General features: G+C 36.8%; 1 protein-coding gene across 1 annotated transcript in view; it reads left to right on the top strand.

Moving 5' to 3' along the window:
- Window positions 1-15,480, top strand: part of DNAH3 (dynein axonemal heavy chain 3) — a 233,517-nt gene that overhangs the window by 41,892 nt on the left and 176,145 nt on the right. The window contains exons 15-17 of the mRNA XM_043456022.1: window positions 68-191; window positions 5,896-6,049; window positions 6,861-7,005. Of these exons, the coding sequence (XP_043311957.1) occupies window positions 68-191; window positions 5,896-6,049; window positions 6,861-7,005 (423 nt within the window). The remainder of the gene's footprint in view (window positions 1-67; window positions 192-5,895; window positions 6,050-6,860; window positions 7,006-15,480) is intronic.

Here is a 15,480-nt window from a genome sequence, read left to right as displayed (position 1 = left end):
TTATTCTGCTGCATTAATTTGTTACAAACTGAGCAGTGTCCTTGAGCAGACTGTGTGTGTTTTGCAGAAGAGGATATCAAACTGAACAGCACTCTGTTCCTCTGGCCAGACCAGATTGAAGATATCTTTGAAAACAGCCGGAACCTTCTCCTTAGCAAGAGGGATCAGGCAGAGATGGACCTCATTAAAAGGTATAGGAAAACTCTGATGTTTAAGAAATGATATCCAGCTTTATAATATGCTACATGTTCCTGGTTCTGTCTAGGTCCACCCCTGATCCAGCAATGCGTGGGTGAAGGCTCATGACAGTTGGTGGAGAAGGAATTTCCTTTTGTTTCCTGCTAAGGGATATTCTCTTGAAGCCTGCTTCACTGTAGTAACTCCAACCAATGCCTTCCCTCCCTGCCTTGAACAATTGAAACCTAGTGCTGCAGAGAGAAAAAGGCAAAAATAGTAGCATATAAGAGCAGCCTTACAATAATAATAGCAAAATTGTCAGCCTTACATTTAAGACCATGGATCTGTGAGATATCAAGGCAGGGATAATAAAGCATGGTTGGTAGCCGAGAAATTGCCTGTTTTGAAGCTGATCTCATTCAGTACTAATGTGCCTGTAATCATTTTTTCATTGAGTATTATGGCTTTTTACTATGTGTTGTGCTCTATTCTGGACACATAAGTGTGTTTGACTGCTAAATAAAGATTTTAATGCAGTGACAAAATATCACATACTGAAGAAGTCAGACGATGTCAAGTAAAAGTGGGCCAAGTATCACGTATCTGGTAAAGACATGCTTGTGTACATATGCATGTGCACATGCATGCACACACACTAACACATAAACATACCAATTTATAAGCACTTTGTTTAGGGACAGCAAATTCATACCAGTTACCATCCCCATCACACATGAAACCCCCAGTATCCAACTTTAGATTCCATAATCCTTGCTAATACTCAGGAGAAAGGAAAGGGGCAGATAAAGCAGGGATTTCTACACAGAATGGGAGATTGCACTGAAGGATAATCCCAAGAGAGGAAGTTGCTATCTTTACAACAACTTTTGCCCAGAAAAACAACAAAAGAGATGTGTATGTTTGTTTCTACCTACAGCCTTCTCCTCCCTCTGCCTAAATGGCTACTGTCCCCAGAACCCAGAATTTAGCCCAATGAATAGAAGTTATTTTTTTAACTAATGTTTTTGTTGTTGTTCAGTTGCTAAGGTGTGTCTCTTTGCAACCCCATGGATTGCAGCATGCCAGGCTTCCCTGTCTTTCACTATCTCCCAGAATTTGCTCCAACTCATGTCCATTGAGTCTGTGATGCTATTCAACCATCTCATCCTCTGTCATCCCCTTCCCTTTGTGCCCTTGATCTTTCTCAACATCAAGGTCTTTTCCAATGAGTCAGTTCTTCACATCAGGTGGCGAAAGTACTGAAGTTTCAACTTCTGCATCAGTCCTTCCAGTGAATATCCAGGGTTGATTTCCTTTAGGACTGACTAAAGTAAATCAGTCCAAGGGACTCTCAAGAGTGTTCTCCAGTACCACAATTTGAAAGCATCAGTTCTTCAATGCTCAGCCTTCTTTATGGTCCAATTCTCACATCTGTACATGACTACTGGAGAAACCATAGCTTTGATTATACGGACCTTTGTCAGCAAAGTGATGTCTCTGCTTTTTAATATGCTGCCTAGGTTTGTCATAGCTTTCCTTCCAAGGAGCAAGCATCTTTTTTCCTTTTTAGAATAGTTTTAGGTTCACAGGAAAATTGAGCAGAAAGTATAGGGTCCTCCTATGCCCCCTCACCCCTTACACATAGCCTCCCCCTTCAGTGGAACTGGGTTTTGATGCCTCACCAAGAAGCAGAACCATTTTAAAAGCTAGATGAACAGGAGCAAATTTCTTCATCTTTTTTGAGCCTCAGTGTCCTCATCTGGAAAATGGGGATAGTAGAACCAATCTTAGATCATCTGATTTTGTGAGAGGTGTCATTTTGTTAAAGGATGAAATCAGATGGTCTGAGATGGTGCCTAAGTGATATCCAGCACATGGCAGGCATTAGGAGCAGTCAGCTTCTTTTGCACATTAACAATGACTTCTTTAAGTTAAAGAAGTCTTAACTGCTTAACTTTCAAACCACTACCTGTGAGCGGACTTCTAGAACATTACTCTAAGACGATTCACAGTAACTGTTGAAGTTAATAGGGCTGAGGGGTGGCTCTGGAAGAAATTGGAACACGTGTCATTTATGGTGAGAGGAGAGTGCCAGACTTCTTCTTGGAGTGGCAATGCAAGCGTGACCCATCACTTGGTATCTGAGCTCTCAATCACAGAGCTCAGCAGAGAAGCAGCTCTAGGGACACCTGCAACCCTGGGCTCAGCCCTCTCTTTAGTGAACTCTTAAACTTCCTGTCCATCATTTTTGCATAAATCCTGAGAAAACCTGCGAGGGGGGCTTAGAAATACTCAGTTATTCATCTTCTATGAGAACAATCCCCTTCCCTTTCTAAGAGACTTGACCTTATTTTCCCAGGTCACAGTAGTTTTTTTTACTTCAATGCCAATTTCCATTTGTTGTCCCCACCCCCTCTCCCAATTTCTATCCGCCTTCCTCTGTCCACTCCCTGCCTGGTTGGCTGATTCCTGCCGCCTCTAGCCTTCAGCTCCTGTGTCTGTTGGATCCAGACGGGCAGGGCCAGTGGAAAGCCCTCTCGAGGTTGGAGAGTGGCTGCTTTGCTGCTTCTCCTCTCCCTCTCTCCTTGTTCCTGGGTTTCTGGCCAGTAGCTGCTTCCCTCCTGGATGACAATTCTTTCTCCTCCTGTTTCCAGTTCTCACTGTCCCCTCAGGCCTAGGGATCATAGTGACTTCCCTCTGAGGTTACTAGTCTCTGGATGCTTCATTCTCCTCTCTTTGTTCCTTTAACCCTACCCACATTTCACCTCTGTAAGTAGTCCCTTCATTGAGGTCTCTTTCTTTGAGCATCAGAGTAAATTATGTTTCTTGCCAGAATTCTCACCAATATAACATTTTAAAATTATTGCAATATTCTCCCACAGACTTCAGGTGGTCCTAGGAATAGAACTCAATTTACTTAACCAAATTTCCCGAGTACCTACTATTTACTAATGACATACTTATATGTATGTATATACTATGGATTTGAAAGCACTTTAGAAATTGTAATGTGCTAAGCAATTATAAAAAATTTAAAACAGTATAAACTGTTAGTTATAAAAAATATTTTACAGTGATGTAATGCACAACATAGGGAACATAGTCAATATTTTATAATAACTTTGTCTAATGTGTGATCTATAAAGATATCAAATCACTGTGTTACACAACTGAGACCAATATAATATTGCAAGTCAACTGTACTTCAATAAAATTTGTAAAAGAGAAATGTAAAGCATAGTTAACAGTAATATTTTACAATAATCACTGAGTTTGTATACTACTTCCCTCTGGGAAGAATTCAAAAGTGCTTTTATCAGAGATTTATTTTTGTGTGTAAGTCTGTATTTGACATCTAAAAAGAATCTTAATGATGTGAAAAAGCAGTCAGCAGCACATAATTGTGTGGACAACAGGAGAATCAGCTTTCCTCCCATTTTGTTCCACTCAGTGGTAGGTTCCAAGGGCCTAAAAGTAACCTGGAATATACATGACAAACATCTCAGGAATGTGAGCTGCTCTTTGCCATGAGAGTGCATCTTGTGAACAGAAAGAAAGGTATCTTAGGGAGAGTACCCAGATTGTGTTCCGGGGTCCAGGGAGAACATAGTGCTTTGCAAATAGCAAGTTCTCACTCTTTTGATGAATGAATGAGTGAGTGAATGAATGAGACTTTTTCCTAATTAGGATATTCTCTGAAATTAATACCTATCAGAGTATAAAATCACAAAACAAAAGCAAAAACGTAGTGCTACGTGTCTCGTTGCACTAATGTTTTCTATCTCTGAATCCTTAAAACTTTAGTGAAAAACAAGCACGAGAGGCAGTAGCCACCTTGCCTTCCTTCCTCTTGGGCTCCTGTATCCATTTCTGTTCCCTGAGGATACAGAGAAGAAAAGGGGCATGGGAGGTGGAAGATAAAGCTGATAAGATAGAAGCTCTATGAAGGAAAAGAATGGGAAAATGGAGCACAGTGGTTGCATTCAAAGGGCAAATCCGGGAAGGGCTCATGTAAATGAGACTTGAAGGATGAGAAGGAGCCTGATAAGGCAAGATGGGAGGGAGAGAATAGAAGGATGTCCTATTCTATTGCAGGTATCAAGCATGACCAATGGCTCCAATTTGAGACTACCTTTGCCTATAAAATGAGGGAGTAACATCCCGTCAATTTTGCCATATTCTTTGTTAGAAGTGAGTTACTAGCTCTAGCCCAAACTCAAGAGGATGGTTAAACAAGGATATAAATACCAGGAGGTGTGGCTCTTTGAGGACCTTACCAGAGGCTACTTACCACACAGTATAGTTAGAAATAAATTCAAATCAAACCATTGAAAATTAACTCTTTTAAATTATTTTTAAGAAAAAAAAGAACATCAAAACTGCCATAACAAAATTAAGTATTTTTAAGATAATAGCCACATTTATGTTACTATAGTTGTTCTCCATGGCAAATTCCCCTTATTCATTCAATGAATATTGATGGTATTATGCCAGATGCTTCTTCTAAGTGCTGGAGATTCAATAGGAATTAAGGAGATTAAAACTGCATTGGTAGAGTTTAAATTCTAGTGAATGAGACTGAACACTTTTATAGTGATTATTATGTACCAGGCTCAATTTGAGCATTTTGTATATGTTAGCTTATTGACTACTAGAGTAGGTACTTTACCCATCCCTGTTTTATTTGAGGCCTAAAGAGTTTAAAGGACTTGAACAAGGTCACATAACTACTGTGTAGCAATGTGAGGACTTGAACTAGTCAGTCCAGCTCTAGAACCTATCCACTGTGCTGATCTACCTCCGAGGAAAAGGGAGAAGTAAATTTGAGAACTGCTTTGTTGATAGTATGAATGAAGTAGATAAATCTCTGGAATAGTCTTCCCTGATCACTCTAACTAAAGTAGCTCCTCACTTCTGTCCACTAGGCATTCTGCTCTGTTCTGTTTTCTTCAGAGCATTTATCACTATCAGAAATATTTTATTTCATATTTATCTATGTATGATTTTATCTATCCATCCATTCATTCATCCATTCATATATGTTTACTGTTTGGGTTTCCCCAACTAAAATACAAGCTCCATAAAGGTAGGGAGCTTAAGGGTGTACTTCACAAATATATTTCTGATGCCTAGAGCAGTTCTTGGAATTAGGCATTTAATAATAAATATCTAATAGATAAATAATATGTATATGCATAAATTTTATACATGTATATATATATACATATACATATATATATACACCAGGGCTTCTCTGGTGGCTCAATGGTAAAGAATCCAGCTGCCAATGCAGGAGACACAGGTTTGATCCCTGGATCAGAAAGATCTACTGGAGTAGGAAATGGCAACCTACACCAGTATTCTTGCCTGGGAAATCCCGTGGACAACAGTAGCCTGGCATGCTACAGTCCTTGTGGTGACAAAAGAGTCAGGTATGTCTTAGCAACTAAACAACAACATATATTATATAGCATATATATTATAATACATATTTTATATACATTTACCTGTATGAGAAACATCTGGAAATATTTAACCACTGATAGATTCATAGCAGCTGTCTCTGGGAGGTAGGATTACAAATTATATATAATAGCATATATTTGTAAGTTTTACATCTATTGTATCAGAAGATTGTATTCTCCCCAGGCTTGAATATGGCTGAGCAGTGCTGATAAATGGAAAATCCAAATATGATTGGACTGTCTTTACTTTCAGGTGCTCAGAATTTGAAGTGAAACTTGAGGGCTACAGCAAAGAACTGGAAGGTTTTAGGAAACGTGAAGTAATGACTACAGAAGAAATGAAGAACAATGTTGAAAAGCTTAATGAACTTTCAAAGAACCTGGAACAAGCACTGGTGGAATTTGAGGTTTGGGGTCTTGGGATGGGCACTTATGACTATACTGCTCTGTTAGTTCTGGTCCTTGGTTATGTGTTTTCCTAACATCACCTGTCAGGTGGATAGTATTAGTTGATTGATTGACCAGTTCTTTCTCTGGTACTTTCAACTACCTTTTCCCATACCTCCCTACATTATATCAGCTTTGTTAGTCACTGAGTACATAAAGAAGAGTTATTAATATAATGGAATAATTGCTGACATGTATCAAGCATGTATTATGTACACAATGTGCAAAGGACTTCATATGTGATATATCACTTAATATCCATAATAAATCTTTGGGGTAGGTACTATATATTCATTTATCTCTATTTAAAATGGGAGAACTAAGTCTTGGAGACGCTAAGTAACTTGCCCTGACGTTGTCTACAGTAGTAAGTTCTTTAATCCTTAAAGTTCTTTTTTTTTTTTTTTAATCCTTAAAGTTCTTACCTTTGAGGCAATTCAGCACAAGAAGGTAACCTTGTGTTAACAGTTAAAGTACATATAAAAATTCATGAAAATGGGAATATGTATGTGTTACAGTGGAAGCAAAGATGATGGGGCAAGTGGCCAATTATTGTAAAGTTTCACTCACTGATCTCAGGTGCCATGACCCTCAGAGGTAACAGAGAGACCTTCTTGCTTGAGTTCATACCTTATTTTCCAGTCTTACTCTCCAGATAAACATACATCTTCCTCAACTTGGTTTTCAAAGCACTGAGGAATTTGCCATGGTGGCTTCGAGGGTTCAGGAGAACCACCCAGCCAATAAACAGCATCCCCTTTTGCCCTGCAGCTCATCAATAAGGAGGAGGAGCTGTTGGAAAAGGAGAAGAGTACCTTCCCTCTTCTGCAAACTGTGATGGCCAACAAAGTGCCTTATGAGCAGCTGTGGGTGACAGCCTACGAGTTTAGCACCAAGTCAGAGGAATGGATGAATGGTATGCCGCGGTTTCACTCTACTCGGGCAGGATGGGAGTAGGGTAGCAGAATCAACCCAGGCAGTTTTGAAATAAGACTGGGACTTCAGATATTATCATATTCTCATACTGTGGATTAAGGCAACCATAGTTAAATTTTTCTGATGTGATAACGATGGAAGGTGGGGATCAAAAAGCCAGACCTGTAGCTAGGATAAAATACAATAGGCAACCACTCAAAGCCATGGATTGGGTAGTGACTCAGAGAGGCAAGTGGTGGGAGGATAAGATGGCAGTTCCCCTATTATACTGATGCTTTATGCCAGTGCTTCAATGTAATAAACACAACAATGAAGAACACCTTTGTTGCCAATTTTCTGGATTCAATAATGAAAATTTTTTAGGATAAATTACTGGAAGTGAAATGGCTAGATCAAAGAAAGGGTTGTAATAAAAATATAAGGATTTTAGAATTTACTTTTATTATTGGTATTGCTTCCCAGAAAAGTTATGTTTTAATTTAATATTCTTCTAGCAGTATTTGAGTGCCCATTCCTCATACCTTCAACGAACATGAGAAGAAAGAGCTTTACTTTTTGCTCAAAAAAGTGTTTTTTCCTTTAATAGAAGTTGAATGTTTATTGGTCAGTTGAATTCCTTGTTTAATATTAAAGTCTATTTATGTGCTCTCTCACTTTTTTCTATTAGTAAACCACCTTATTTAAATAATTTTCAGTTTTGAATAATATTTTTATGGATGCATTTTAGTTTTTCAAGTACTCAATCATATCTACACATTTAGAATATTTTACCTTATTTATCACTTTCACCTGTTTTAAATTTCACTTTTCTATATTAACTAGCACTTCCAAATTAAGCAGTAGTTATAATGAACACCTTTGTCTTATTCCTGATTCTAATGGAATTCTTCTAGAATGTCACCTTTAAGCATGATGCTTTTTGTTGATTTGAGGCACAAAATATTTATGGTGTTAAGGAAGTATTTTTAATTTAGCATGTCTTTTTGTTAGAGATAATATATTTAAAATTTTTATATTTTGTTTATCAGTTCCAATGACTTCAATAAGCTTCCTTGTACTACTCCTTCATAATCACACTCTCTACAGCCTTAACACCTAGCAACTATTGATCTCTTCATTGTTACTACGGCTTTGTCTTTTTGAGACTGTCATATAAATTCCATTTTCTTTTTCAAATTTTATTACAACTTTTGCAGTACCTTTGTCTTTATATCTTTTGTATAAAATTTGAGATTCATCTTATTCATTTATATATGAAATCTGCTGGAATTTTAATTGGAAATGTATTACATCTAGAGATCAATTTGGAAAAGAATTGACATCCTTACCACGAAATCTTCCAATCCATGGACACTGCATATTTAATTATTTTGATCTTCTTTGACTTCATTTTGCCGATGTTTTGTAGGTTTCCAAATATAAATTCTATACATGTTTTGTTAAATTTACATGTATTTCTTTTTATTTGTTGTTGTTCAATTGCTAAGTCATGTCTGACTCTTTGTGACTGCATGAACTGGTCCACACCAGACTTCTGTCCTTCATTATCTCCCAGAGTTGTTCAAACTCATGTCCATTGAGTTGGTGATGCCATTCAACCATCTCATCCTCTATCACCCATTTCTCCTCCTGCCCTCAATCTTTCCCAGCATCAGGTTCTTTTCCAATGAGTCAGCTCTTCACATTAGGTGACGAAATATTAGAGCTTCAGCATCAGTCCTTCCAATGAATATTTAGGATTGATTTCCTTTAGGATTGACTGATTTGATCTCCTTGTAGTCCAAGGGACTCTCAAGAGTCTTCTCTAGCACCACAGTTCAAAGGCATTAATTCTTCAGTGCTCAGCCTTCTTTATGGTTCAACTCTAACATCTGTACGTGACCACTGGAAAAACCATAGTTTTGGCTATTTGGACCTTTGTCAGCAAAATGATGTCTCTGCTTTTTCATACACTGTCTAGGTTTGTCATAGCTTTTCTTTGAAGGAGCCAGCATTTTTTAAGTTCACAACTGTAGTCACCATCTGCAGTGATTTCTGGAGTCCAAGAAAATAAAATCTGTCACTGTTTCTACTTTTTCCCCATCTATTTGCCATGAAGTGATGAGACTGGATGCCATGATTTTAGGTTTTTGAATGTTGAGTTTTAAGCCTTTTTCATGCTCCTCTTTCACCCTCATCACGAAGCTCTTTAGTTCCTCTTCACTTTCTGCCATTAGAGTAGTATCATCTACATATTTGAGGTTATACTTCTCCTGGCGATCCTGATTCCAGCTTTATCCAGCCTGGGGTTTCACATGATGTACTAAACAGGGTGACAATATATAGCCTTGACATACTCCTTTCTTAATTTTGAACCAGTCCATTGTTCCATGTCTGGCTTTAACTGTTGCTTCTTTTCCTGCATACAAGTTTCTCAAGAGACAAGTAAGGTAGTCCGGTATTCCCATTTAAGAGTTATGATGTATATTTTATATATCTTTATATAAAGCTATGTTACATGTTTTTAAATTTCATTGTGTATATTAAAACAATTGGGGTTTGAGAGCATTTTTTTTACCTATTTTTAAATTAATTTTGTTTTCTCACTGTTGAGTTTTAGAGTTCTTTGTCTATTTCAGACAGCAATCATTTATCAGATATGTGTTTTGCAGTTTTTTTCTACTAATCTTTGGCTTATCTTTTCAATCTTTTGACAGTGTCTTTCACAAAGCAGAAGATTTTAATTTTAATAAAGTTTAGTTTATCATTTCTTTCATAGATCATGCCTTTAGTTTTGTATCTAAGAAGTTAGCACCAAACCCAAGGTCATCTAGATTTTTCTGCTATGTATCTCTGCTGTGTATCTCCTAGAATTTTTATAGTTCTGCATTTTACATTTAAGTCCATGATCCATTTTGATTAATTTGTGTCAAGGCTGTACAGTTTGCATCTACATTCATTTGTTTTTGCATGTGGATATCTAGTTATTCTAAAACTATTTGCTGAAAAGTTTCATTCTTTTTTTTATTACCTTTGCTTCTTTGTGAAAGATCAGTTGACTATCGTGGGTCTTATTTCTGGGCTCTCTATTCTGTTCCACTGACCTATTTGTCTCTTCTTTTACCAATAATACTCTTGATTATCATAGCTGTATGGTAAGTTTTGAAGCTGGATAATGACAGTCCTCCAACTTTACACTTCTCCTTTAATATTATATTGGCTATTCTGAGTCTTTGCTGTCTCCACATAAACTTTAGAATCAGTTTTGTCAGTATCTAGAAAAAAACTTGTTGGGATTTTGATTGGGATTGTGCTGAATCTATAGATCAAGCTGGGAAGAACTGACATCTTGATGACATTGAATTTTCCTATCCACGAACATTAATTTTTTCTGTACTTATTTCCTTATTCTGTAGTTTCTTTCATTAGAGTTCTGTAGTTTTCCTTGTACAGACAATGTACATATTTTGTTAGATTTATGCCTGAGTGTTTCAGTTTTGGAGAGTGCTAATGTAAATGGATATGTTTTTAATTTCAAGTCTACTGTTCATTAATAATATATAGGAAAACAATTAACTTTTGTGTATTAACCATACCCTGCAACTTTGCTGTAGCTATGAATTATTTTCAGGAGGTTTCTGTTTGTTGTTGGTTCTTTCCTATTTTCTATGTAGATGATAGTGTCATTGCATAAAGTTTTGTGTCTTCTTTCCCAGTCTGTATACTTTTATTTCCTGTCTTGTCTTACTGCATTATCTGTAACTACCACATAATGATGTTGAAAAAGGAGTGGTGAGAGGGGACATTCTTGCTGTGTTCCTGATTTTAGCAGAAAAGATTCTAGTTTCTTACCATTAGGTATGATGTTAGTTGTAGGTTTTTTGGTAGATGTTCTTTGTCAAGTTGAGGAAGTTCTCCTCTATTCCTCATTTGCTGAGAGTTTTTATATGAATGGGGTATTAGATTTCTTCAAATGCTTTTTATGAATCTATTGAGATGGTCATGTGACTTTTCTTCAATTGCCTATTGATGTGATGAATTATATTAACTTGAATGTGAAAACAATTTTACACACCAGGAAGAAGTCCTAAATGATTGTGGTGTATAATTTTATACACACACACACACTCACACATATATGAGTTGGATTCAGTTTGCTAACATTTCGTTGAGGATTCTTGCATGTGTGTTCATGAGAGATATTGGTCTTTAGTTTTCTTGTAACACCTCTGTCTGCTTTTGGTATTAAAGTAGTGCTGGCTTTATAGAATGAGTTAGGAAGTATTTCTGCTTCTGTCTTCTGGAAGAGATTGTGGGGAAAATGGATTTAGAAAAGGCAGAGGCACCAGAGATCAAATTGCCAACATCCGTTGGATCGTAGAAAAAGCAAGAGAATTCCAGAAAAACATCCACTTCTGCTATACTAAAGCCTTTGACTGTGTGTATCACAAGTCAAAGCTTTCCACTGTGTGGAAAATTCTTAAAGAGATGGGAATACCAGAACACCTTACCTGCCTCCTGAGAAATCTGTATGCAAGTCAAGAAGCAACAGTTAGAACCGGACATGGAACAAAGGATTGGTTCCAAATTGGGAAAGGAGTACGTCAAGGCTGTGTATTGTCACACTGCTTATTTAACTTATATATAGAGTACATCATGTGAAATGCCAGACTGTATGAAGCACAAGCTGGAATCAAGATTGCAGGAGGAAATAAACCTCAGATATGCAGATGACACCACTCTTATGGCAGAAAACAAAGAGGAGCCTCTTGATGAAAGTGAAAGAGGAGAGTGAAAAATCTGGCTTAAAACTCAACATTCAAAAAACTAAGATCATGGCATCCGGTCCCATCACTTCATGGCAAATAGATGGGGAAACAGTGGAAACAGTGACAGACTTTATTTTCTTGGGTTCCAAAATCACTGCAGATGGTGATGACAGGCATGAAATTAAAAGATGCTTGCTCCTTGGAAGAAAAGCTATGGCCAGCCTAGACAGCAAATTAAAAAGCAGAGACCTTACTTTGCCAACAAAGGTCCATCTAGTCAAAGCTGTGGTTTTTCCAGTAGTCATGTAAGGATGTGAGAGTTGGACCATAAAGAAAGCTGAGCACTGAAGAATTGATGCTTTTGAACTGTGGTGTTGCATAAGACTATTAAGAGTCCTTTGGACTGCAAGGAGATCAAACCAGTCAATCATAAAGGAAATCAGCCCTGAATATTGGAAGGACTGATGCTGAAGCTGAAGCTGCAATACTTTGGCCACCTGATGCAAAGAACTGACTCATTGGAAAAGACTCTGATGCTGGGAAAGATTGAAGGCAGGAGGAGAAGGGGACGACAGAGAATGAGATGGTTGGAGGTTAGATGGCATCATCGACTCAATGGACATGAGTTTGAGCAAGCTATGGGAGTTGGTGATGGATAGAGAAGCCTGGCGTGCTACAGTCCATGGCATCACAAAGAGTCGGACACGACTGAGCAACTGAACTGAACTGATCCTGCTTTGTTGGTGGGAATGCATATTGGTACAGCCATTATGGAAAACAGCGTGGAGATTCCTCAAAAAATGAAAACTAGAGTTGTCATCAGTCAGTCAGTTCAGTCGCTCAGTCATGTCCAACTCTTTGCAACCCTATGGACTGCAGCACACCAGGCCTCCCTGTCCATCAACTCCCGGAGTTTACTCAAACTTATGTCCATTGAGTCAGTGATGCCATCCAACCATCTCTTCCTCTGTTGTCCCCTTCTCCTCCTGCCCTCAATCTTTCTCAGATCAGAGTCTTTTCCACTGAGTCAGTTCTTCCCATCAGGTAGCCAAAGCATTGGAGTTTCAGCTTCAGCATCAGTCCTTCCAATGAATATTCAGGACTGATCTCCTTTAGGATCGACTGGTTGGAGCTCCTTGCAGTCCAGGGGACTCTCAAGAGTCTTCTCCAACACCACAGTTCAAAATCATCAATTCTTCAGTGCTCAGTGTTCTTTATAGTCCAGCTCTCACATCCATACATGATTACTGGAAAAACCATGGCTTTGACTAGACGGACCTTTGTTGGCAAAGTTATAAAGAAAAAAAAGTGTTGTCATATGGTTGAACAATTCTACTCCTGAGTGTATATCCAGACAAAACTATAATTTGAAATGATCCATGTACTCCTGTAATCCATGTATTCATAGCAGCACTATTCACAATAGCCAAGCAATGGAAAAAACCTAAATGTCTTTCTCTTTCTGACTTACTTCATTTAATATGATAATCTGTATGTCCATCATGTTGCTACAAAATGCACTATTTCATTCCTTTTTATGGCTGAGTAATATTGTATTATGTATGTGTACCATATCTTCTTTATCCACTCATCTGTTGATGGACATGTAGGAGGGTTCCCTTTTCTCCATACCCTCTCCAGTATTTATTATTTGTAGATTTTTAATGATGGACATTCTGACAGTTGAGGTGGTACCTTATTATAGTTTTGATTTGCATTTCTCTAATAATTAGTGATATTGAGCTGCTTTTCATGTACATTTTGGACATCTGTATGTCTTCTTTGGAGAAATACCTATTTAGTTCTTCTGTCCATTTTTTGATTGGGTTGTTTGGCTTTTTGTTGTTGAGTTGTATGAACTGTATGTATGCTTTGGAAATTAAGCCCTTGTCAATAATTTGTTATGGTTTCCTTTGCTATACAAAAGCTTGTAAGTTTGATTAGGCTCCATTTGTTTATTGTTGCTTTTACTAATATTTCTATTGCCTTGGGAGACAAATAAAACTTTTGTACAATTTATGTTAGAGAACATTTTGCCTATGTTCTCTTTTGGGAATTTTATAGTGTCATATATCTAAGTCTTTAAGCCATTTTGAGTTTATTTTTGTGTATGGTGTGAAGGTGTTTTCTAACTTCATTTGTTTACATGTGGCCCTCCAACGTTCCCAACGGCACTTGCTGAAGAGATTGTCTTTTTTCCATTGTGTATTCTTGCCTCCTTTGTTGAAGATTAATTGACCGTATGTGTATGGGTTTATTTCTGAGTTCTCTGTTATGTTCCATTGATCCATGTCATTTCTGTGCCAAGAATCATGCTGTTTTCATTACAGTAACTTTGTAGTATTGTCTGTAGTCTGGAAGGGTTGTGTCCCACCTTACTCCTTTTCCTCAGGATTTCTTTGCCAATTCTGAGTCTTTTGTGGTTCTATATAAATTTTAGTATTATTTGTTGTAGTTTTGTGGGGATAAAAGGTCATGGGTAATTTGATAGAAATCATGTTTAATCTATAGATTACTTTGGATAATATGGCCATTTTAGCTTCTTTTAGTCCAAAAGCATGGGATAAATTTCCATTTCTTTGAATCATCTTCAGTTTCCTTTATGAATGTTTTGTAGTTCTTAGTCTTTCACCTTCTTGGTAAGATTTATTCCTACATATCTTATTTTTTCTGGATGAGATTTTAAAAGATTTTAACATTCCTTTCCTGATATTTCATTTTTAGTATAAAGAAATGCAGCCAATTTCTGTATGTTAATCTTGTATCCTGCTACCTTGCTGAATTCATTTTTCAGTTCTAGTAGCTTTTGTGTGGAATCTTTAGGCTTTTCTATATAGAGTATCATGTCATCTACATATAATGACAGTTTGACCTCTTCCCTTCCAATCTGGATACCTTTTATTTTTATTTTTCTTGTCTGATTGCTATGCCTAGGACTTCTAATAGTATGTTGCATAAAAGTGGTAAAAATGGACATCTTTGTCTTGTTCCAGATTTTAGTGGGAAGGCTTTTCACTGAATATTATAATGGCTGTGACATCTCACAACTTTTGATGTTAATTTTTATTTTCATTTACCTCAAAATATTTTAAAACTTCTGTTGATATTTCTTTTTTGGCCACGTGTTATTTAGAAGTATGTAGTTTAATTTCCCAAGTATTTGGGGATTTTTCCAACTATCTTTTCTGTTATTAAGTTATGAGAATAAAAATTCTTGCCTCATTTCCAATGTAAGGGAGAAAGTATTCCATCTTTCACCATTAATTGAAATGGGTTTTTTGCTTTTATTTTTTTGAACCACTTTTTTGTAGTATGAATGACATATAAAAAGCTGTATATACTTAATGTGTATAAAAATGTAATGATAGTGTAGATTTTCATAGATGCTCTGTATCAGGCTATGGACATTCCCTTCTATTCCTAGTTTGTTTAGAGATTTTTATCATGAATGGATATTGGACTTTGTCAAATGCTTTTTCTGCTTCAATTTACATTATCGTGTGATTTTCCTTCTTTCAACTGTTAATGTCATATATTACATTGCTTGATTTTCAAATGTTAAATCAACCTTGCATTCTGCTGATAAACTTCACTTAAACATGGTGTATGATTCTTTTTATATATTGCATCTTTATATATATATATATAAAGAAATATGCATTTTTCCTTCTTTTAAAAAATTTTAATATTCTATTACTTAACAAAAT

Source organism: Cervus canadensis, chromosome 32 (assembly GCF_019320065.1).
Source record: "Cervus canadensis isolate Bull #8, Minnesota chromosome 32, ASM1932006v1, whole genome shotgun sequence".
NCBI classification, from domain to species: Eukaryota; Metazoa; Chordata; class Mammalia; order Artiodactyla; family Cervidae; genus Cervus; species Cervus canadensis.
The sequence above is the reverse complement of the archived record's forward strand: the minus strand, read 5'-3'. Positions and strand labels throughout refer to the sequence as shown.